This window comes from Leptonotus elevatus, chromosome 4 (genome assembly GCF_054856555.1).
Source record: "Leptonotus elevatus isolate MCC_2025b chromosome 4, RoL_Lele_1.0, whole genome shotgun sequence".
NCBI lineage: Eukaryota > Metazoa > Chordata > Actinopteri > Syngnathiformes > Syngnathidae > Leptonotus > Leptonotus elevatus.
In genome coordinates this window covers 23,399,796-23,422,876 of record NC_141242.1, presented here as the reverse complement: position 1 = coordinate 23,422,876, position 23,081 = coordinate 23,399,796, and the positions used below count along the sequence as shown (strand labels likewise).

At 37.3% G+C, this 23,081-nt stretch overlaps 1 protein-coding gene across 1 annotated transcript in view; it reads right to left on the bottom strand.

Annotated features, from left to right (window-relative positions):
• The window catches only part of bmal1a (basic helix-loop-helix ARNT like 1a), a 22,835-nt gene extending 825 nt beyond the window's left edge, over nt 1-22,010 (bottom strand). The window contains exons 1-20 of the mRNA XM_086073228.1: nt 21,872-22,010; nt 16,647-16,776; nt 15,256-15,319; nt 14,045-14,192; nt 13,723-13,743; nt 13,518-13,550; nt 12,399-12,428; nt 12,003-12,160; nt 10,494-10,573; nt 10,053-10,145; nt 9,681-9,798; nt 8,897-9,046; nt 6,899-7,145; nt 5,800-5,906; nt 5,286-5,436; nt 5,129-5,208; nt 4,922-5,033; nt 4,660-4,753; nt 4,417-4,510; nt 1-3,207 (exon numbers count right to left, since the gene is read on the bottom strand). The exon at nt 1-3,207 is cut by the window's left edge and continues 825 nt beyond it. Of these exons, the coding sequence (XP_085929354.1) occupies nt 3,050-3,207; nt 4,417-4,510; nt 4,660-4,753; nt 4,922-5,033; nt 5,129-5,208; nt 5,286-5,436; nt 5,800-5,906; nt 6,899-7,145; nt 8,897-9,046; nt 9,681-9,798; nt 10,053-10,145; nt 10,494-10,573; nt 12,003-12,160; nt 12,399-12,428; nt 13,518-13,550; nt 13,723-13,743; nt 14,045-14,192; nt 15,256-15,301 (1,920 nt within the window). The 5' untranslated portion in view covers nt 15,302-15,319; nt 16,647-16,776; nt 21,872-22,010 and the 3' untranslated portion in view covers nt 1-3,049. The remainder of the gene's footprint in view (nt 3,208-4,416; nt 4,511-4,659; nt 4,754-4,921; nt 5,034-5,128; nt 5,209-5,285; nt 5,437-5,799; nt 5,907-6,898; nt 7,146-8,896; nt 9,047-9,680; nt 9,799-10,052; nt 10,146-10,493; nt 10,574-12,002; nt 12,161-12,398; nt 12,429-13,517; nt 13,551-13,722; nt 13,744-14,044; nt 14,193-15,255; nt 15,320-16,646; nt 16,777-21,871) is intronic.
• Nucleotides 22,011-23,081: the final 1,071 nt, after the last annotated feature.

Sequence of the window (23,081 nt, the reverse complement as noted above, 5' to 3'; positions counted from 1 at the left end):
ATATTGTGGCTGATTGGGATTAAATCTAGTGCACTTGGGTTGTGAAGAGGAACGAAAATTGCAATTTTCTTTCTCTGTAACTGAGATTTTCTGGGTTATTTTACTTTTCCCTCCATTCTTACACAAAAACAGTATCTTAGTTTCCCCTCAGAATTTATAAGCAGCCAAAAGTGTAAACCAAATAATAGGTGACCTGATGGTCATTCATTGGATGTTCCAGTAGCATTTTGTGGATCAGTCTCTCTCTTTTTTTTTTCTTTACATTTTGTAAACACTTTTTTGTAAAACCTTCCAAAATTTGGTCCCATTTATTTTTGTTTTCTATTGATTTGTACGATTCTGTTGAATTGTGGGCCACTTATAAGTAGTGACGGGAAAATAAAGCTTCACGAACCACTTACAATATTGTTTTAGTCTATATGGTGCTCTTGGTTTAGATAAAGGCTAGTGCAATGCAAAGTGATTACATGTCCACTTGCAGCTTGAAACTAAGAGCGCCGTCTAGAGGAGTACAAAAATATAACAAGTGCTTCATGAAGCTTCATTTTCCCATCACCACGTATAAATAGCTCGCTGTACAATGTTCCAAGACTGCTGTTACAAAAGACAAATGACAATTTAATATAAAGTGTTCCCTTCCACATGATCCATTTTCTATTTCTCTCTTTGACCATTACACCTGGTCCATATGTCTAAAATCCATCTTTTGTGGCAGCAGTCCTGGAACTTCTCAGACACGCGTCAGATAAGATTTGCTTTCATTATATTTAATTACAACTTCTTTGACAATTCCAAGGCTCTACAAAAAGTGCATCCATTTTGAGTGGTGGTGTTTGCCCTACAAATGTTTTATAACACTTTTACATGCATACGACCTTTTGGATGTACTCAAGTGTTGTACTGTATGGTCTCCATTCGGGCGGGCGGCGAGAGCCGCTAAGCTTCAAATCAAACGGCTCGTTAGCAGCAGCCAGGTGACAAGGTCACGAGACATTTTATTATCACTGACGGGATGGCAAACTAAAATCATTACTGGACTACTTGGATTACTTGCACTTGAATCTTATTTTTTAGTTGTTGTTGTTTTTGTTGCTGTTTTTAACACTTACTCAGTCTATGTAAAAGTGTTAGGTTACAGTATTATTGTTTTTTTTTGCACTGACAGTTTCATGTAGTACGCTTGTGCTTGTGTCTCAAATGCTAAATAGATCAAATTGAAGATTTTCTTCTGCAGTCAAATTTACCCTGGGGGTGCACAAAATAATATTAGGGCCACACTGCATAACATTGACAAGATAACTCAAATGTTACAAGCATAAAGTTGTAATTTAACCACAAAAAATGCAATAATGGAACACATTTATAAAATTATGCTAACAAATTTGTAATGTTACAAGCCTTAAATTGTAACATGAAGAAAATGATTGTTAGAATGTTTTGCTTCATGTGGCAATCCTCATTGCCAATTGGTCCTAAATATTCAGTTATAATTTATATACTCACAAAATGGTTTTCTTTCTTTGAAAAATTATATTACGTTAGTATTTCTCATTTTTCAATATGCTTTCATATTGACGTATATTACGTGTAGACGTTTATACACATAGAAGTATAATTGTTTTTCTTAAAACAGACTTTATTCTTGTGAGATTATTTTTATTTATTTATAATAAAAAAAAAGATTATATACTTACGAAAATAAAGTGATGCTGTTAGGGGAAAAGCCACAAAAAAGCAGTAATAGTAATATAATGAATGTCAACTTTGTTCTCATAATATTATTTAAAAAAATAACTTAATAAAAACGTAGAATACCTTTTTTCTCAGAAAATAACTTTATACTTTAACATTACTTATTCCAAACAAAGAAAAAAAAATTGCTAAATTAATAATCGTACAACTTCTTTTCAGTGTGGCCCTAACACTTACTTGTTAATAGATGTGCCGTGGCTATTAAAAAATTGTTTAAATGAAAAAATAAATAAAAATACGTGTGGGGTGTCGGGCGAGAGTCTGCATTTTAGGGTTCAAGATTTACAGTGTGTAGCCATCAGGTGTTTTATTAGTTTAGTGACTGACAACACAGTCAACAACTTTAATGTCTGAGTTTGATGCTAATTAGCTTGCCTGGACAAAGTGCAAATGTCAAACTGAATGATGAGAGCACTGTGTGTGTGTTTTTGGGCATTGCAAAATATGTGGTCTGAATGTGACCCTTAAACACAGCAGGCTACTGCTCTCGTCACATCTGAACAATTTCTTTGCTTGTGGGAGAGTTACAAGAGGGCCACAATGTTTTTTCCCCTTCTCCATCAGGATCGGCAGCTAAAATGTGCACAAGAGAAACACGGTTGAGCTTCAAAAGGTACACTAAGTACAACTTTTTAGATGTTTTTTTGTTGTTGTTTTTTAACGAGCCGCTCAAACCCAGACGCAATCCGCAATTGACCAAGTGGACGTTCTAGTAGGAAACAAGAGACAGATGTTTTTTTCGGATATCCGCACAACTGGAATACACCTTCATGTGGAATTGTTGGAGTCAAGTGTCTCCATAGCAACGCTCATCCAGAGGTTAACTGTTGTGACCATTTTCCCATGTCAACCAAAACACCACATTGTACACTCGGTGACTAATATCGCTTCGAAGCGCTGATCGTTTCCGAGTTTGGTGTTGCTTGTGGCTCAGCAGCTGATTGAGAGGCCCAGAGCCAGTTCGAGAAAGAAGCCTGTCCGTCAGCAGACACAGCACTGCTAGCCTAACTTCACTGCTCTATTTGGAGAAAAGTCCAAGTGTGGAAGTAACTGCCACTGCAAAAGTGCTCATTCTTTACATCTTTTGGTTTCACCTTGAAGCACTTATGTTGAAAATCTCCATTTCTGTTTCATTCAGAATGACACGTTTGCAGTGTAGTTGGCAACAGAGTGCAGGAAACAGCAAAGAATATTGAACAGGAAAGCCATGTCATCTTGACTCAACTCTCTCTACCGGCGGCTCTGGTGCTGTGAGGGGTCTCTCTCTTGCTCTCTTTCTCGCTCTCTCACATCTTCTTCACAAAGGCCAGGGCAGATCGCTGAAGTCCACGGGGCCACCCAAGCCAGCATCCGCCTCCAGAAGGGACATGATGACAGCCATGGCCGCCTCGTCATTGCTGGGGCTGCTGGAGCCGGGATCATCCATGATGTCGATACTCAGGTGGGAGTTGTCGCCTGAATTGAGGGATGCCAAAAGACAATTAGTCCAACTGAATGAGTACGCGTTTAAATGGCAAGTCAACCCAAACATTTGCTTTACAATAATATATTGGATGTGATCACACTAGTCTTAACACAGTATTCTGATTAATATTATGTTTGTGGAATTTGAATTAAAGTGGAAGTCAACCGCCCCCAAAATTCTTGACAATAATATTTTTAATGCAGCCTCACTAATCTACATATGGTATTGTGGTTGGTATTGCGTTAGTGGAGAATGAGTTAAGCAGCCAAATCCAGCAGTTTTTATCAATATCAGAAGGCCGCCATTTTGCCACTTGCTGTCAAGTGAAAATAACATCACAGTTGCTCAGGTCTCAGATAACAACCAATCAGAGCTCCGCTTCAGAAACAGGTGAGTTGTGATTGGCCGTTGCCTGAGCCCTGAGCAACTGTGATGTCATCTTCAGTCGACAGCAAGTGGCAAAATGGCCGCCCCCTGGCTTTTGCTTCATAACCCATATTCCAAAAATGTAATATTAATCAGAATGTTCATGTTTAGACTAGTGAGGTCACATATAACATATTATTGTCAAGAAATGTTTAAGGTTGACTTCCCCTTTAAGCAGCAAAATCCAGCCATTTTTTTCACTGGGCGGTCATTTTGCCATTTGCTGTTAATTGAAAATGTCATCACAGTTGCTCAGGGCACAGGAAACAACCAATCACTGCTCAGATTTAGAAAACAGAGAGGTTATCTAAGAAAAAAAAACTTAAATGCAATCTCAGGGTGCCGCCATGTTGGGCAATTAACATCACAATGACACCGTCACACGTTGAATACGTATCACCATATGACCAAACCCAAAAAACAGGTTAGCGGACTTCCTGTGTATGCTGCGATAACTATCAAATAATCAATAATTATGGATTGATGACATAACAGTTTGAACAATTTTTTTTTAGAAGGTTTGGTTTCAAACCCCCGAGATTGATTGTTTATTTCTTATTCCGCAAACACACTGTTCGCCAAAATACTCTGCATTGACGGCAAACGGGCAGCTGTCTCGCCAGCTTAAACCTAGAAATGGATATCTGGTGTGAAAGCTTCTGTGCATTTGAGTCCGTGATCCCACCCTAAACCCTCCCAGTTTTTGCTGGGCGCCTGTTGCAATGGAAACGCAACAGAAGCTGTGTCGTGTGGTGCTAGCGTGAAAGACTCACTCATGATGGACTGGTTGGAGTAGGGGTACCCAACAGAATCAGGCCCAGGAAGGATCCCAGTGCTGGCCAGCTCAGGTGTCCCTCCATTGTGAATCTATCAACATGACACAACTGATCAGTTACTCCAAGTGAAAATCTGTTGAAATCTGATGAGAGAACATTCGGCTCTCAATATCACAATGTTTTTAGGTGAAAATGTTACCAAATCTAAATAAATTCATTTAAAAAAAGGTTGTGTGCTACCTTCTTTCCCCCAGGAGAGCAGGTGTCCGGTGGAGGGGTACTGGTGATGTTCAACGGGCTAGAACCGCAGCTGGATGGGGAGGAGCCTCGGATCCTACAATCAAAAACAGGGAATGACTTGCCAATAGGAAGAAAACACAAAAAGGAATATCAAAAGAGCAAATAAAGCTTCTCATACACCACATAAGCAGTCTGCCTCCTCCTCATTATGAATTCCCATTTAGGATGCAATACAAATGTTACAACAGCAATGTGCTCTTACTTTTGGATCTCCATCACTTCCTCTGCGATCATCCTTCCAATTTTTCCAGCTCCTGCTCTGGTGCCACCAGGAATGCCAGGCACCGTCTGCAATGCCCGTCTTCCTCCACCTACTATTCAACAGCGACCCAGAAGAGGAGGGTTTTAACAAGTCGACAGTAGCAACCATTGCCTGTTCATATAATGCCAGACAGCATTTTCAGCTTACCCTCCGAAGGGAGAACACTGTCCATACTCTGTGGGGAGGCAGCAGATTGAGTGTAATCTGTTCCTTCCACCACGGGACACCTAGAGAGAGAACCATGTGGAAATGATCTGTTTCACAAGACTTTCGGACATCCTGTCTAATGTCCTCTGCCACTTACGACACAATGGTGTTAGTGGAGACAATATATTCCACCTCCTTGGTCCAGGGGTTCATAAAGCTGAACCATCGACTCCTTAGTGTGATGAAAGAACCATCTTTGATCTTGAATTTGTAAGAGTTGGTGCTAATCTTCTCTCTCATCTGCAGCACTATAACAGTAAATAGAATAAATAAATGAATTGATTTGTGGGACCTCAGCATTCTCTTTGTTGTTTTAGTCACTGTTGCACAACACTGGTACATGCACTACTCTGATAAATAAGTACACTACAACAGATTTGTTATCACCCCTTGACTCAAAGGTTGGGATCACTGCATTATCAGGTCTTGTGTGCAGAATTTTGAGGGGGAAAATAATAATAATAATAGCTGTTATTTAACAAGATGTGGGAAAAGTAAAACACTGTGAATACTTTTTGGATCAAAAGATACCAAGGTATATTAATTGTCATCCAGTGTTAAAACTTTGATAGTTGATTACTTGATTTGAGTTCATCAGATTTTTCAAATACCTTGTCTGTGGCACTCTGCCAAATGGCCGATATCATCCTGGTGGAAATACTCATAGAAGGAAGTTCCTAGCAGCTCCTGGGGTAGGTAGGCTAGAATGGCCGTTGCTCTTTAAAAAATAAAATAAAAAAAAGAGAGAGAAGAAAAAAATAATAATGTAGACTTTATGTAGTACTCACAGCTAATTTTGAAATGTACAGTATAACCACAAAAACAGTCATAATGCCCCATATGTTTATTGCAATGAATGTCGCTTCGCACTTTGTATTTTGTAATATTAATTTGTTTGTTTGCACCATTTTTCATTTGTTATTTATAAAATGTTATGCCTTTATTTTTTACTCCATCTTCGGCTCATTTGTTTTCAATTCATGATGTTACTTGTCAAATGTTGTACATTAAGAAATAATTGCTCAACTGAATTTTTTTTTGTTGAGGTTATTGTTAAATAAATAAACATTTATTACCACAAACAACGGAACAAATGTACCGAAAATTGGTACTGGTGAGTACTGGTAGCAATTCCCAGGTATAGAGAATCGGAACTGAACCGGTTCAAATGTGAAAGGAACCCATCCATAGCGTTGAACATGCCAGCAGGGATAAACTTGGCCAGTAGCCTGCATGACTCGTCTTAGCTTCCTCAACCAAAGCTTCCACAGACTAATTTACACTTTTGAAGAAAAAGTTGGGGTACGTCTTGCAGCACATCCCCAAACAAAACAGGTTTAAAGATCAATCAGGAAATGGGGTTTTGAAAGTGGTGACAAATCAAATATTAAAGCTACTGAACACAATTTTTTTATTCTGAATAGCTACTGCCACCTGTGGCTGAAAAATGAAACTGCATTTTCCCTTCTTCACATACACAAAGCGCAGATGACATCACATCTGCAGACAGGGGGCGGGAAATTCAAACCTGAGGCTTACAGAAGTTCCCATTATGAAAAGTTAAGGTGTTAATCTACTAATTAAAAATGTTTTAGTCATAAATAGTCAAATAAAAAGGCTATTGTAAAGATATCTTTGGGCAAACTGTTACAAAGTACATCTTGAAGATTGCAAAAGTTTGATCTGATAATTTGCATAGCTTTGTCTTACCTCTGGTCAACGAAGACAAATTTGCCGTCAATGGCATGCCGTGAAACATACTCGGTGGGCTTCACCCTGATGTCTGCCAAGCTGGGCTGGGGGACAATATGCGGGTGTAGTCGACCAATGGCTACCAGGCAGCTCAAGTTGCAGCCTTCGTTATCAGGCTCATTGTCTTCATCAAGACCCATCTTTGTGGGCGGCCAACTTTTTAGGTATCCCGTGCTATGGATCGTGCAGAAGCTCTTGCGATCAGCTGTAATAAGAATACAAGAGTTAAAATTGAAAAACTTTCAATTTGAGAGCAGTGTCACAAATGAATGTGAATTCAATAGGAGATGAGCTGGCAGAGAGATTTCAGAGTGCTCAGAGTTCAAAGTACCTCATGAACCAACCAGCAGGAAAAACAATCTTGTTACTTTCTAGTAGACTGCTTGCTACAAAAGCACTTAATTCCAAATTTGGGCAAGCTTGTGTGTTCCAAATTATTATGCAAATGATGTACTTCTCTGAATTTATAGTCTATGCAAATTGCGCTGAGCATAATTTTCAAGTCATAAACTGTACGAGAATGATTTGAATGTTTTTAAACAAACCTCCCACTTTTGTCAAAAATAAAAATTTAGTTTTTGTTAAAACACTTCAGCAACAGTAGTTCAATATTTACACTCAATGGGCTATATTCAGCATTAGATATTATATACCACAATATAAAATGAAAACATTTGTAATAATTTAAAAAATAAATCACTTCTGAATAGGTTATTTACGTATATACTCTACTAGAGAAGCTAATTGTGAAAATAGAGATAAAACAAAACTAGTTAAACATTTATTGTTAAAATCTCAAGTCAGAATTCAATGTTAGCACTCCCAGTGGAAAATAGTGCAAACAAACAATAGTGCTGATATTTTGCAGTGAGGAAAATAAGTATTTGAATACCCTACGATTTTGCAAGTTCACTCACTTTGAAATTATGGAGGGGTCTGAATTTTTCCCCATAGGTGCATGTCTAATATAAGAGACACAATCTAAAATAAAAAAATACGGAAATCACATAGTATGATCTTTAGAGAATTTATTTGTATGTTAGTGCTGTAAATAAGGATTTTTTTATTATTTTAGATTGTGTCTATCACAGTGGACATCAATCAGCCTATGAGGAAAATTTCAGACCCCTCCATAATTTCTAAGTGGGTGAACTTGCAAAATCGCAGTGTGGTCAAATACTTATTAACCTCACTGTATAATAATGATGTTAATCATTTTTAATTCCTTAAATATTAGAGAATGTAGAACACAAAACGTGCACAGAAAAAAATTAATCAAAAGCCAAGAATGAGCATGAGTTGTTCCAGTAGAAAGGAATAACTACAGTACAGCAAAAAGGCATTTTTGTAGTTAAAATAAAATAAAATTCATGAAATTTATATTGGAAGCGACAGAAAATATACAAGCCATTTTGGTCAGATTTGTGCGTCAAACATCCATAAACTACAATTGGAGCACAAGATTGTGCATATGCGCTGTTAGTAAATGTGGCCCACCATCTTTGCAGTTTCATGGTACTAAATGCTACAGTAAATTACACTAGGTTAATCATGGACAGTTAGCAATTACTATTGTCGAACTAATCATATGCAATGCTATAAAAAAACAATTGCATTAAGATCAGGGTTTCCGTCTAACACTGCACTACATTTCTTTTATATTTGTATCTTTCCACAAAATGGACAGATGTATAATTAAATAGATATACACTTAAAGAGGCCAACTTCCTTTGTTGTGTAATGCCCATGAGCTAAGTGAAGCGTGAGTCCTGGTCATAACAAGGATGTGGCATTTTTAAAATAGAAAGAGGGACAATCATTTTCACAAGGTGGCAGCTAAAATGAGTGTATATCAAAATTATGACGACAAAGGAAAAAGATTGACTAGAAATAAAACAATTACAATAAATCCCATGGCAGCATATCAAGTACAGGGAATTGATTGCAAAACACTACCTTTTTTCTTTGAGCAGGTTGAGGGAAAGTCTTTATCCTCTACTTTGACAGATGGCCTGTTGCACTTCATTCTACAGAAAAATGACCGTCTGGCACCAGAGCAAAGTCTAGATGGCCCTGGCGTGATGTCTGTTTTCACCGGAAGACCAGCTGAAAAAAAAGAAGAAGAAAAAAACGTTTAGAAACTAAATGAGCATTAAACATTTTTGGATGCTACAGCAAACAAAAATATTCAGAAATATATGGACATATACACATACATACATATTTATATACATGCATACATACCTACATAAACATACTGTATATACATGTACACACATACTTTATATATTATGGTTTCGAAATAAATGGTTACACGTCACAGTTTGCGAGTTAAAATGTGTGTTTTTTGGCGAGTCATATGGACACAGTGAAAAGCAAAACTATAAGCGGGCGCAACGCGCTTACGCAGGGATTAAAGAACTATGGAATTCCTTCATGGCAAAAAAAAAAAAGAACAGGCGTGTGCGCTTTTTCATGTGGAATATGTCGTTTGCGCAGTTACAAGCACTGTTGTTACTAACAAACAGGCACTGTACACCATTGACAAAGGAAGTAAACGGCGAGACACCACTAACGCCACCATCACATATATTACTCGATGCAAGCGGCTAAAAGTTTGCTGTATGTTTGATATTCGCTTAATGTTCAGTATACACGGCACGCTCGTATTCCGCATCATAGCTACATTAACGATTATATCCAGAGGTGCACATATGCGGCTGCTCAAATAATGGCTTACTTTTAGCATCAATAAGCCTCTCTCGTGGGGCTGTATCGGAAGAAGACAGCTGTTCTTTGACCTTGGCGATGTCCTTAGGATGTAGGTAGTCAAAGAGACTCTGACCTATGAGGTCGTTCTGAAAAAAAGAAAGCAATAGGTAAATGTAATTTGTGTCACTTGGTTATTACACCAAATCACATTGTATGTCTTACAATGCGTTTCTGTAGCATTATTGAGTAGGTTTATACATAGACTACTAAGAGTGACAATGTCAAACACAAACAAACAAGTGAGAATTATTTTGTACTTGTACAGGTTGACAGGATACATCGCAAGCTTTATAACATCACAAGTATTTTATTTGGTATAATGTACATATTCAATGCATACCTGGCTGTAGTTAAGAATCTTGTAAACAGATTCCGAAACAAAAAGAATCTTTCCTCGATCACATCCAACCACAAACAGGAAACCATCAGAAGCCTGGATTATGAAACAGATACTGCAGCATATCAATTTTGGAAACAGTTCAACATACAGTGCTAAACAAATGAGTACACCAACAGATTGTTTTCTCTCAAGAAATGATTCATCTTCCTTTAAGGGTTAATATTTTCTATGGCATAAAACAAAAAACTGATTGCAAAAGGTATGTCAACATGCACACAAAAAAATTCAGATTTTCTTTCAAACAAATTCATTATAGTCTTGCAATGTTGCAAAAATGAGTAATAGTTTCATGATGTATTATACACTTTTTTTTTTCAGACTTTCCAGTTGTCTTTCTACAGTTCCTGAAAGTTTGAGGTTTCACGACTGTGTAGCACTCACCCTTAGTATCAAATGTTTCAGCTCATCGTCTGAAAGGAAGGAAGGTTTGTAGTTGGCCTCTGTATATGGATTTGCGGCTCCTGCACACAAGAGTAAACAATGTTATTACAAACCAGGAATCATTTAAAACATTTCTATTGAATATACACGTTGATGTCTTGGGTGACTGATCCGACTAAAACAATAACTGTTGAAAAGAAGGACCAATGGCTATGTGCTCATATTTTGACATCAAACGTCATCCAAAAGTTGTTTTAAAATAAATTTCGAAAATTGTTAAACTTGTTAAACAAAATAATTAAGTTTGGTGTTTTGACATTTTGGAAATTGATTTAAAAGTAATGGAATAATAGTATGCAATACTTTGTTAACATTTACAATACTCATTATTTATTGCAGATTAGTCTTAAGTAGGGATGCACGATAAATATTGACACGATAATTAGTGGGCCAATATTAGGAATTATGATATCATATTGGTAAATCCGATAACGTTAAAAAAAATCCAAGAATGAAGATGAAAATCCATAAGCCATACTTTGCTGTCGGTACGTTTGGTTGGAGAGATCATCAGTTGAATATGGCCCTTTGTAAAATCTCTTCCTCTGAGCTTGCTGACCATCACTCACAACAAACATGGCGTTGATCATGTGGGAGTCCTCATTGAGCAAATCAATCTCTCCTTTCTTAAAAGTGCATTGTGCTCACATTAAGCAAACATGGAACCGATCATGTGATATTATTTGACTGTTTTCCCAGGAAGACAGTTTCATGCTATTTGCACCAAATATATCAGCCATTTAAAACATCACCATGCTATGACAGTGTTTTGAAAGCCTACAAAGCTGATAAAGAAACTGCCCCGAAACCAGCCACTAAGAAAAATTTGGGGCTTGTTCCCATCGCTGCTGCATTTGAAAAGTGCAAAAAAAAATTGCCAGAGATGACCCGACGGCTAAACGATCTGTGATTTCATCATGAAAATGAAGGGGGCTTGACGACCAACCCTTTACTTTTGTTGAGGTCACTGGATTTTGTTGTCTAATAAACCACTTGCTGCTATCATTTGTACTTCCGAGCCGCTGCTATCTTGTGTATGTATGTTTGCCAGCAAAATACAATGTGATGTACCCTTCCATACATTGATAGATGAAAATAAGTACAGTACATAAGCTGCACTGCTTATTTATGGACATGATGTCATCTGACCACGTGGCTAGATGACAACTTCAAACTAAAAACAAACTTTCAATTATAAGGACATCTGTTTGTTTTTTGGGGTTACAATAGTGATGTAATATTTGAGTATTTTTTTCCACCAGGTGTGTACAAACTTTAAACTCTTAATTAAAAATAATAATAAATTTGCAGTTTTGTCTTGAGCAACAGGAATGTATCGTATCAATTTTGAAAATATACAAATATGTATATAATGCAATGCGTTTAAGGCAGCTATTTATTTGTACATTATACAACAATCAGTAGTAAGTGATTGTAGTCCATTCTAACCTCTGAGTGTCTTCATGTGCTGAACAGCCATGCGAAGAACTGTGAGCTTGTCCAGTTTACGGGACATAGCATTACATGTGGGCACCAGTGACGCCAGCTCATCAATAAAGCTATTCATCTTGTCCCTTCGACGTTTCTCAATCTGGCTGTGAGCCTCTCTGTGAAGAAGCATAGAGGAAATTTAAGCATTAACACGTGATCAACATTTCTGCCTATTTTCCAACAGTCACTGAAACATAATTTATGTTTGTGCATTTTGTCAATTTGAAATGATGTCCTGTTTTTTTAATAGCGGGATAGCAATTAAAAGACACTAACCATTACCACATTTTTCGACAATTTATGTGGGCGGAAAAGCAACACACAACAACAGAGAAAGAAAAAAAAGTTATATACCTGGCATTCTTTATTCGGCCTGGATGGTCACTGAGAAAATAAATATATGTGCAGTGAATACAAGGTCACAAATATTCTTCAAGAGTTGATGTTCCTGGCCAAATTATATTTATATTTTGACAGTACAAATTAGGGCTGAACAATTTTTGATCATTATCACGATTCTAGAAAACCCAATAACGTGATTGTCAAAGCTTGTTTTTCTTTGCAGCAGCAGCAGCAGTCCTGACTGACCCAGATTCTGTTGTATCAACTATCTCACACGTAAATGCTGTCTCCCTTCTCTTCCGCCAAGCTCTCCAATCTGAAGCAGCATGAAATTCATGGCAGGTCATGCAAACCAACCAGCACCGAGCTGCTGCTTGTTAACTGGGGAATACTTTGCACTGACACGCACCACACCGAGGCACAAGCTACGAGCTGCGCTTGCTAATTGGCACAGCTAAACACCATTCTCCCGCAGTGCAGAGCCTGTCTCCAAAGTAATTAATCATCACCTACGTGGCGGCAAATAAGATTAATTTGTAATAAGCATTATCGCTAAAGGCAAGCGAGGAGTAGAATCACGGACAGAGGGAGGACAAAAGGGCAATGTTAATTGCTAAGCTAGTATTGTGTAAGCACCATACACCAGAAAAAAACGCTTTGGTGTACAGTACATTTTTTACAGAAGTCAAATCAGCAAATTAGCAGGTAAATTAATAAATATCTAGAGCAGGGTTGTGCAATCCAGGTCCTCTAGGGTCGGAGCCCTGCAGGTTTTAGTTAGTTTGTGTTTGTTGAATGTTTCAAGGGGAATAAATAGGAATTTTTTGTTGTGCAAAATGTGACATTTTGGGAAAACTGTAAAATGTTGAAATGAGAAAAATAGTACCCTACAAGGCATGAATCTTTGGAATATGGTGAAGTTGGAATAATGAGAATCGGTTACGAAATGGGGAAGTAGAAGCATGTCAAAAAAAGTGAAATAAATAAATGCAAATGATTCGTTGACTAATACTGCCACATCACAAGTCAACAATTCCAATGTATTTTAAGTATAGACCCTACACATTATTTTTTTTTCTTTTCAGAAATGTATTACTGAATGTAACATTTTATGCAATGGTGGCATCTTACCTTCCCAGTTTATCTTTGTCTGGGTCCATATCACTAATTAGGAGGAGAGACAATACAAGTTTTAGGAACATTCAAATAAAATGCAAAAGTGCAGGAAAGCTTGGTATAATTTTTTTTGCACTCAGTACAGTAAGTTTACGTTTATAAAGAATCCACTGAATCTAATATATTCAATGCATTGTGATTGCTGAATGTTTGAACTTACTCAAATGAGAAGCCATCGATCCTGCAAAGAAACACAAATTTATACGTCAGTTCTTATTGTGTATTCATGTTTACAGACCTTCAATTTTCTTCACACAATTACGCTGCAATTGCTAGATGCTAATAATTTTCCACAAAAAAAATCTATTGGGAAAAAAAGCATGTAGAGTTTGTCATTCAATTATTTCTTGTTGCGAAAACTATGCACCAGGGAATAAAGTGTACGTCCGCCACTACGTATGCATGTATATTATACATACACTTTTGTTTTCGCTTTAAGTTTTCTTTCTTTCTTTCTTCGTTGTTGTTCCTTATTTACTCACTGATATTCTGTGGTGCTGCCCTTCCTCTTCCGAGAGTAGTCCATGCCAGGAGTGCTGATAGAGCTGGAAATGAGGTCGGTAGAGCTGGGGGACATGAAGTCAGTCATTGTAGAGGAGATGTCCATCCTTTGGTCTGCCATCAGGTCATCTGACAGAAAAAAGCACAATTGCTGATATGGCACCACAACTGAGGAAAACATGTAGGCATTAATACGTCTGATGAGATTGTAGAAAATCTGTTGTACAAGACAGTAACCCATAAAACTCCACTTTTAATATGTATTTTGCCGTTACGGAATCCACCATAACTTTTGTTTTTAGCAAATAGGAATGCTACACTGCAAAATTGTATACTCTTATGATCAAATAAAAACAACACGTTCCTCAAGATGTAGACCGGTTTGTTTAGCGGCCTATGATTCTCCAAGTACGCTCAATCAGACGAGTAATGACATGGCAGATGCAGTGATTCAGTTGCCAAAAGGCTTAACAATGACATTAGAAAGTAAGGATTATTTTTTAAATAATTATTATTAAACTGGTAGATCATTATTTTAATAACAGTCTGTGTAAATCTGGTTTGTCGTCATTTCAATCCCTATCAATCAATCAATGTAGACTCTTCATTAAAATCCCGAATAAAAACAAATCAAGAATAAAAATAAAAAAACTGTCTGCTTACGCTATACTAAACAAACAAGGGTAAAACCGGCCAAGTCTAAGTTAATACATTCTTAAAAGCTTATGTATGGAATTAACTGACAAAGAAAAAATTAAGGCCATTTTCGCTGTAAATATGCGGTTTTATTTTGCAAATATGTTTCAGTTATTTTTTTAAACTAAACAAATACTTTTTTTAAACACTATTTTATCCAGTTTACAAAAATGTTTTTTCAATTTCAGTTTTACTTAATTTGTTCCTTTTCGTTAATTATACAAAAGTCTGGTATTGTGTCTCTTAAGTCTATTAGAGCTACTAAACGCAGAAAATTCTACTTAGAATCGTGACTGCCATCTGTTGACGAAAAATTAAACTGCACACACCCTTCTTCACGTACACAATGCTCACATTACGTCACATCTGCAGATGGAGGGCAGGATATTCGAAGCCGAATCCAGTCTGAAAACTATTGGCCAGAGGCTTGCAGGAGCACCCATTGTGAACAGCTAAGGTGTTAATCTACGAATTAGAAGATATTTCAGTGACTCACCACAGATGTTCATCACAGCCTCTGTGTTAAAATCATCTCCTTCCATCCACTCTTGAACCCTCAACTGCAAGCAAACAAACACACAAACAAACAAAGAGACAAACAAATAAATAAACCGTCTGACTGTAACTATGCTTTGCATCTGAAAACGTACATGGAAAAATGCACGTAGTACAGAATTGCATCATGTAGTCAGCTCTATTGCTTGTGGAATCAACAGGAAAATAATTCTTGCTAAGGGTGTTAAAGGAATACTTGACTCACTGAGCCATTTTCAGCAATAAAAAGTTAATATTTTGTCCAGAATGAATTTGATAACTTAATTTAGATTTTTTATGTACAATGCTTTCAAATTTTTTTTAATTTAATTATTATTATTAAATAAAAAAATTGCAGTTGCTGTCAACTGAAGATGACGTCACCTGTGCTAAGGAGGTAGGTAACGACCAATCACGGCTCAGTTTGCTGACCAACTCCAGAAAACAAATGTGGTGATTGTTTGTTCCCTACTTCCTCAGCACGCGTGTTGTCATCTTCAGTTGACAGCTAGTGGAAAAATTTGTTTTTAAAGGTGTTAATTGTACATGAATAGTAATGAAGTTATCAAATTAATTATGGACAAAATTTTAACTTTTTACAGCTGAAAATGGCTCAATGAGTCAAGAATCCTTTTTTTTATTTTTATTATTAATTCGGTGATTGATCGCAATATTACAGCGCGTAATATTCTCGTACTGATTCAATATGCGGCAACAACAAAATATGTAAAAATAAATAAATAACAACCTATTTTCACGACTATAAGGCGCACTTTAAAAGTCTTAAATTTCAACGGTGCGCCCAATAGTGAGGTGCGCCTTTTGTGTGCACTAAATGTGCAGCAATTAACTGGTTTTACGGTTAACCGTGGTTTTTAAACGTCAAGATTAAATAACCGCAGCCGTTCAACAACACTGGTTATTTCCGCTCACGTGCGGCATAGTTCATAGCTCTCCTCTCTCCAGATCGAGGCAAATGGGTTTACAATACGCTGTGGAGGGTTATATTCATAATATTACATTATCCAGCGAAGGGGAAACTACAACTATTGAGGCAAAAGCATATAGGTCGCAAGCTAAATCTGAGAAACCCCATGACCTCTACCTCAGATTCAACCAGCACAGCATTGTGGACCAGTCGTGCTCTTGTACTGCCGGGTAAGTTTTCTTACTTATATTAGTCTAGTATTGTGAAAATATGAGGATTACTGTTAGGTCAGCAAGCTAGCTAAACCGGTCGTACGCAATGCTATATTAATCGAATGCATGGAACAAGAATTTTGGGAAATTAAGGTAAGTGATTACCAACAGAGTGTTTCTGATATGAGTGTGTGAAAGAGACATTTGAGTTACCTCGATAAGAAACAGGAACAGGTCTCCTTGACTGGCCGAGTACTATATAGAGCAGTGTGGTCAGCCTCAATCTTGTGTGGTCTCTGGTAGATAAGTAATGTGCTCCCAATCAGGTAAAGCAAGTGTAATTCTGGAAAAAAAAGATGAAAAGACCAGTGAGAAGGAAATCAAAACTAAAACAAAAATACCCTTCTATTTCAAAATAACAATGCTGGATTACAGACTGAATTTCAAGTGCAAGATACTTAAAAATGCTTTGCGGTATTTAAAATGTTGTTAAAGCTTTTTCTACATCATGCATGCCCCACCAATGCCCAGATGAGTGCAAAGTGGCTTTATGACTGCGACTGCGCCTATGAGCTTTTATCTTCCCCTCAACTGTGGAGTGTTGCTGTGGAGGGTGATGTCATGCACGTCCCCTCAGATATGTAGTGTGGTGTTAGCGAGCATATGACACAAGAAAGAAGGGAAAGAGCAGAGCCCAAACTCCAGCTCAGCCTCAGACTTCAAGAAAACAAAAAAACGACACAGAGGCTGCTGTTACGCTTTAGGCCAGAGGTGGCAGTCCCGAGTAAAAAATAAATAAATTAATTTAAAAAAAGACAGGAAATTCCATATTTCACCTTCAAAGTTCCATACAAGAAAAAGCACCATTACAATTTATCTATGTATGTCTATATTTCGGCCAGTTTCGCCTTTTTTCCCAATATGTGTTTGCGTTAATTAATCTAGACGTATTCTTTACATAAAATATCTTGACCATAATGCAAGACTGAATGCAGCTGGAATAACACAGAGAAACAGGGAGGGAGCCTAGTTTCTGCTAGATAATGCATAGGATAAATATCACATCTTTGAGACAAAATCCCTCTATTGTTAAAAAAAAAAAAAAAAGAGAGAGAGAGAAAAACAAAGAAAGTACTGTATGTTCAGAATTGAAAGGGGTGGGGAATGGAAAGGAATATAGTGACAAGAATGTTTAAGTACATGAAAAGTACTATTGTAGTAAGAAGCGTCAGACTGGCAGTTAAAGAAAGGCTGGATTACTAAATTTTACGAAAACAAGGATCTAGACTAGGAAGAAGAAAAACACAGTGCCAGGCCCACTGAAAAGAACTGGTGCTGGAGTAAAAACTGGGTCAGCAAGGCTCAATGGTCTTAAACAAGCCAGCCTCAATTTTCATCCCAAATCTATTCTTTCCTAAAATCACTGCGTCAACAAGTCATTAAGTTTCATTTTCCTGTTTTTTACGGTCTACACCCATTCAGAAAACCTGCAACAAGCCTATTCATGAACAAAGAAACATTCAGGCACAAAAAAAAACTTCCCACCTTGATTTAACTAAAACAGATGTAGATGTAAAATAAATGGTTAAATGGATTTTACAGCTTGCAATCCACACCATATCCATTTAGCCATTTAACACAATCTGCGGATTGGTGAAAAAAAAAAAACTTTCTATCTCCAGATTTTGACCCGAGTCTAATCAGTCCATAAAACTTGTTCCAAAACCTTTATGGCTCATCACCGTACTTCTTTGCAAAATCCAATATGGCCTTCAACTTATTTGCTGAGCGGTTTACCTCTGTACTGTAGCCTATATAACATCTCACAAATTTCTCTTCAAACAGTGGATTATGATGATGCATTCACGCCCACCGTGTGGAGGTTGACACTTTTGTCTTTGGGTGTTTCTTCACAGCTCTCAAAATGTTTCTGTCATTTACCCTTGGCCGAGCTGTTCGACGTCTGTTGCTCAGTACACCAGTAGTTTCTTTCTTTTTCATGACATTACAAATATACGCAACAAAAATATAAACACACCTTTGTTTTTAATCCCATTTTTCATGAGATTAACTCAAAGATCTAAATCGTTTTCCACATACACAATATCACTATTTCTCTCAAATATTGTTCACACACCCTAAATCTGTTATAGTGAGCACTTCTCCTTTGCCGAGATAGTCCATCCCACCTCACAGGTGTGCAATAGACTGCCCACAATAAAAGGCCACTCTGAAAGGTGCAGTTTTGACATTTCAGATCTGATTAATCTAAGTGAATAAACGTGCATTCTTTACAACTGTGAAAACAACTGATATGTATTTTTATGGTATTTTGTGTTTGTTAAAACCACATTTTAAGATTGCGCCTAAGACTCTACGTAAATGGCTTATAATATCATGAATAAATGGGAATAATTTCAAAACTTTTTCACATTTTTACAAAAACATGTTGGGCCACCGGGGAGGTTCTCTAATCTCTACCACCAATAAGTAGGGCTGCCACTCCCATTAGACCCACAGTACCCACAGTGCTTATGGCACCGTTGTCCGTGGACCAACACTATTAGCAGTAGAAAAAGAGAAAATGTACATTACTCACACAGTGAGGAAAAGACAGCTAACACAAGGAACAAATGTGTTATTAATATGCTCCACCACACTTGTGAGTGTGAGTAACTCCAAATGATACTGGTAACACAAGCACTTTAATAATGGGCTTTAAAAAGCTTAACAGTAATTTAGCTAAACTGGTCCAGTGGTTTGGTGAGCACCAGGATTCAAATTAGACTAACTTTTCTTTATTGTTATAACTATGAGTACAGGGACCCTTAGGCTGACATTTTAGGGATTGCAAGGGGCACACACTTTAAATCAACTTGTGTTAATGTTCACATTTTCAGTCCGTTTCACCATATTACCGATAAATGGGCTGAAGTGTAAAGTAAGAGTTTGTCAGCAACAAAGAAAAATTTGAGAATAACTGAAAAACAACCCCCCCAAAAAATAATCAGCAATCCACACATGTGCGTGACTTGCACTCAAATTTTCTCCCGAACAATACAGGGTAAAATAAATTGCACCATTTAACTATTACTGTCAGAAATCATTCAACGTCATGATGTGCTTTAATCTTAAAAGTTTCAGCAAGCTCTCAGTTTTTTACCATTTTGAACAAGAATGAGGAATTTCAAATTGTGTTCACATTTTTAGATCCAAATTCAGCTCTCATGGCTTCTTTGAGAAATACAAATTAATCAAGCATACCATTGACATTCTAATCCAAAATGTGCAGAATTACAAGTAAATGTGGAAATAATTAGGTGCTAAACTATTTTTTCAGTTTGTTTGTACAGCAGTAAAAAAAAATTAAATGATGCACAATTATATTCTATGATTAAGTATAGATCATTTTCTAACAGCTGTGATATGAAAAATAGGTGGAAGCCTATTACACTTGTTGAAGGAGAAAGGTCAAGCTACAGTGTTTGTGTGTGTATATATAAATATATCCCCCCAAAAAACAATGACAGATCATTAAAGCTTTGACTCTGTTGGTTTGGGCGATGAGATTCATATTTATATTGACAATCAAAAATTTTTACTGTTTTTTATTTGGCACACTTAGTGATCTGCTGCCTGTAAACATAGAAATGCATGCGGGCATCATTCCATGGGGCATTGTCCTTTTTTTTTTATGATACTGAATATCATGTGACATGTACCATAAAAGTTGTTCAACATAACAATCAGCCTCTAATAACATCAAGAGCTGCTGTTAACAATTTGACCATTTCATGTTGCTAAATGATGTGTGTGCAGTGCAACTTTTACACCGCAGCCAACTATTTCCATACAACACCAATAAACTACGACTATTTATTTGCTAACATGAGGAAAGGAACGACTTTAAATCACTCGTTATGTTGCATGTTGGCAGTTGTAATTATCTTGTCTCGTCTTTGTTCTGATGCCTGTAATCTCTTTAAACTGGTTTTGCTTGGTAGTACACATTTCCCAAAATACTCCAATCCTGCTCCGCACCTAAATAAATATTACTTCCAAGTGTGGCTCAAATAAAACTGACATCCAACCTATGATTTTTTTAAATGCCACCACTTCAACAAGACACAATATTTGGCCCATGTCGATATTTCTGGCACTGCGGAGTTACCACAAACTTGAATGTGACCCAAATAAAACTGTGACTCTTGTTCTGCTCATTACATATGATATAAAGATTTAATAGTGGGATTACAAAAAGTGTATTTTGTGAGCTACAAGCAGCACAAAGTTTTGTGCATATATATATTTTTTATTATAACCAATTAATTATGGTACTGTTCTGCTGAGTCACAGGAACATTGCTCTGATCATGATGCCTTCCTGGCAAGATTGATGACAGTGACGGTTGCTATTCTGGGTATTGGCAACAATGCTGAACAACAGGTCAACAGAGATCTTTCATCCCAAAAAAAAAATGGTTCACAAAATACCAAACAAAAACCAAACTTAGCTCCAGGGGAAATTGTTAAACTGACTTTTCAAAGCATCGGCCATGAATGCATGGCATGGACTGTGATCACTAATTACAAGAAAAATGTGTAATTACAAGAAAAATGTTTAACAGCCCAAATGTAACAAAAAATCTGATCATGCAGGCTTCAAGTGGACGAATACAAGTGCATAAATCATAAATAAATAATAAATAATAAAGCATAAATAAGCCTTGAAACATTTGGAATCGTGAGTCTCCTCCGAAACCACTACAGTTACATATTAAAACCCAGAATTGATGAACATCATATGGAAACATCTGCAGAGAGAAGCAACCGTACTGGCGTCACATTTTCATAGCTAGTGCCAACCAACACTGTCGCGACTTTCATTACCAAATATGAGCCTGTCGTATCCAGGCAATTCGGGGTTAAGGGTGGGCTGCCACCACACCTCGCCGCGTGCTTTACGGAAATAGTTCATGTAGGCTCTTGAAGTTTTCGCAACAGAGACGATGCTGTCGAAGAAAACGTGCACTAGTTGCTCGGGAAGGCCTGTTTACAAAGCTAGCGTGTTAGCTTTAGGTAGCTTGTTCACCTGGTCGTTAGCACCGGACACGGCACTATTTAACAAACATACAGGCAGGGGTTACAAATTCTAGAGCTGTCTTTTAAGATTTGGTTAGCAATATAAACGTAAAGCCAACCTATGGTAATTTCGCGTTAATTTCGCCACGTTAGAATTTATCCCAATAGACTAATAATAGCATTTGACTACTAGCCGCGGAACGCTCGCTGTCAAGAATTGGCCAGCGAGCTAATGTCCCTCCTTCCCAACGCTGGGAAAACATCGACGAATACATCATGGATGAACCCCGGAGAAGCAGAAAAGTCTTCGATATATAACACAGACACTACGCATGCTGGTTTTCATTTAATACTTACATTTGGTCCGCTAGGATTTGACTATCCATTGAAGGCCACTGGGTAATGTGTTATAGAAAGTAAAAGAACTGTGACATAAACGATTTTCAATCGGTGACCCAGTTTCTCTTCACCGTCATGCCTGTCGGACCACTAACCTAGTTTTCCAACCAATGGCAGTCGTGCTAGCGCCATTGGTTCTCCTCTGGCCAATCAGAATGACGCAATAGGATGGTAAAAGATGACGAGCGTTGCAGTTGACCAATTACAGCCTTCAGTCAAACGGAATGCCGAGGCTACTTGGTGTGTGCGTGGTGACCACTGCAAGACGAGTGAGGTTGACTCACGACGCGAGGTGGTGCTGTGGATCTGAAGACCTAGTTTGATGTACTTTGTCACGTAAGCTAGATGGGGCCCGGGTGGCACACATGACTGTACTGTAACGTGACCCGTGTCATCAATGGGGAATTAAAAATAAATAAATACAACAAAGTGGAGTGGTTTGCAAATTTTGAATCACGTCTTTTGACAACACTTTCCCAACTTTTGAGGTCAAGCAAGAGGTGGTCAAAACTAGTACTGCAGCAGTAAACATTTCAAGTTTTCAGACAGACAAAATGCAATAATTGTTTGTTAGCTTTTCATCTCTTTTTGAAAAATGCGATTTGAAGGAACACTTGACTCATTGAGCCATTTTCAACACTGAAAAAAAAATAGCCTACCGAGCACTTTTCGGTCTAAAAGATGTCTAATAGACGTCTAGATGGTTAGACTTAGACGTAAGTTTTTTGTAGACGTCTAAGCTTAAACGTTTAATAGACGTCTACCCCTCCCCTCGTCTATTCTTGGATGTTTAAATAACCGATAATAGACGTTTATTTTTATACCATTTGTATACGCTTCGTCTAATCTTAGAGATTTAAATATGATCGATGTGTGCTAGACGTTCACTTTTATACCAAATTTAAACTCCATTAGACGTCGTAATATGTTAAACATATTATTCACAACAAACCAATATTAAAGGATATTAAAGTTGTCAAAATTGAATGTTAAATCAGGTTGTTTAAAAAAAGGGAACAAATTTAACCTGTGATACTTACTTTGATGTAGTTTTAGAATGACAATTCACATCACGTGTTTTTGGAACTTTTAATTAGTAACACTAATGTCATGCTTATTTTACCACTGGATATAAATGCATCTCTTTGGTGTTAACATTAACCAAACT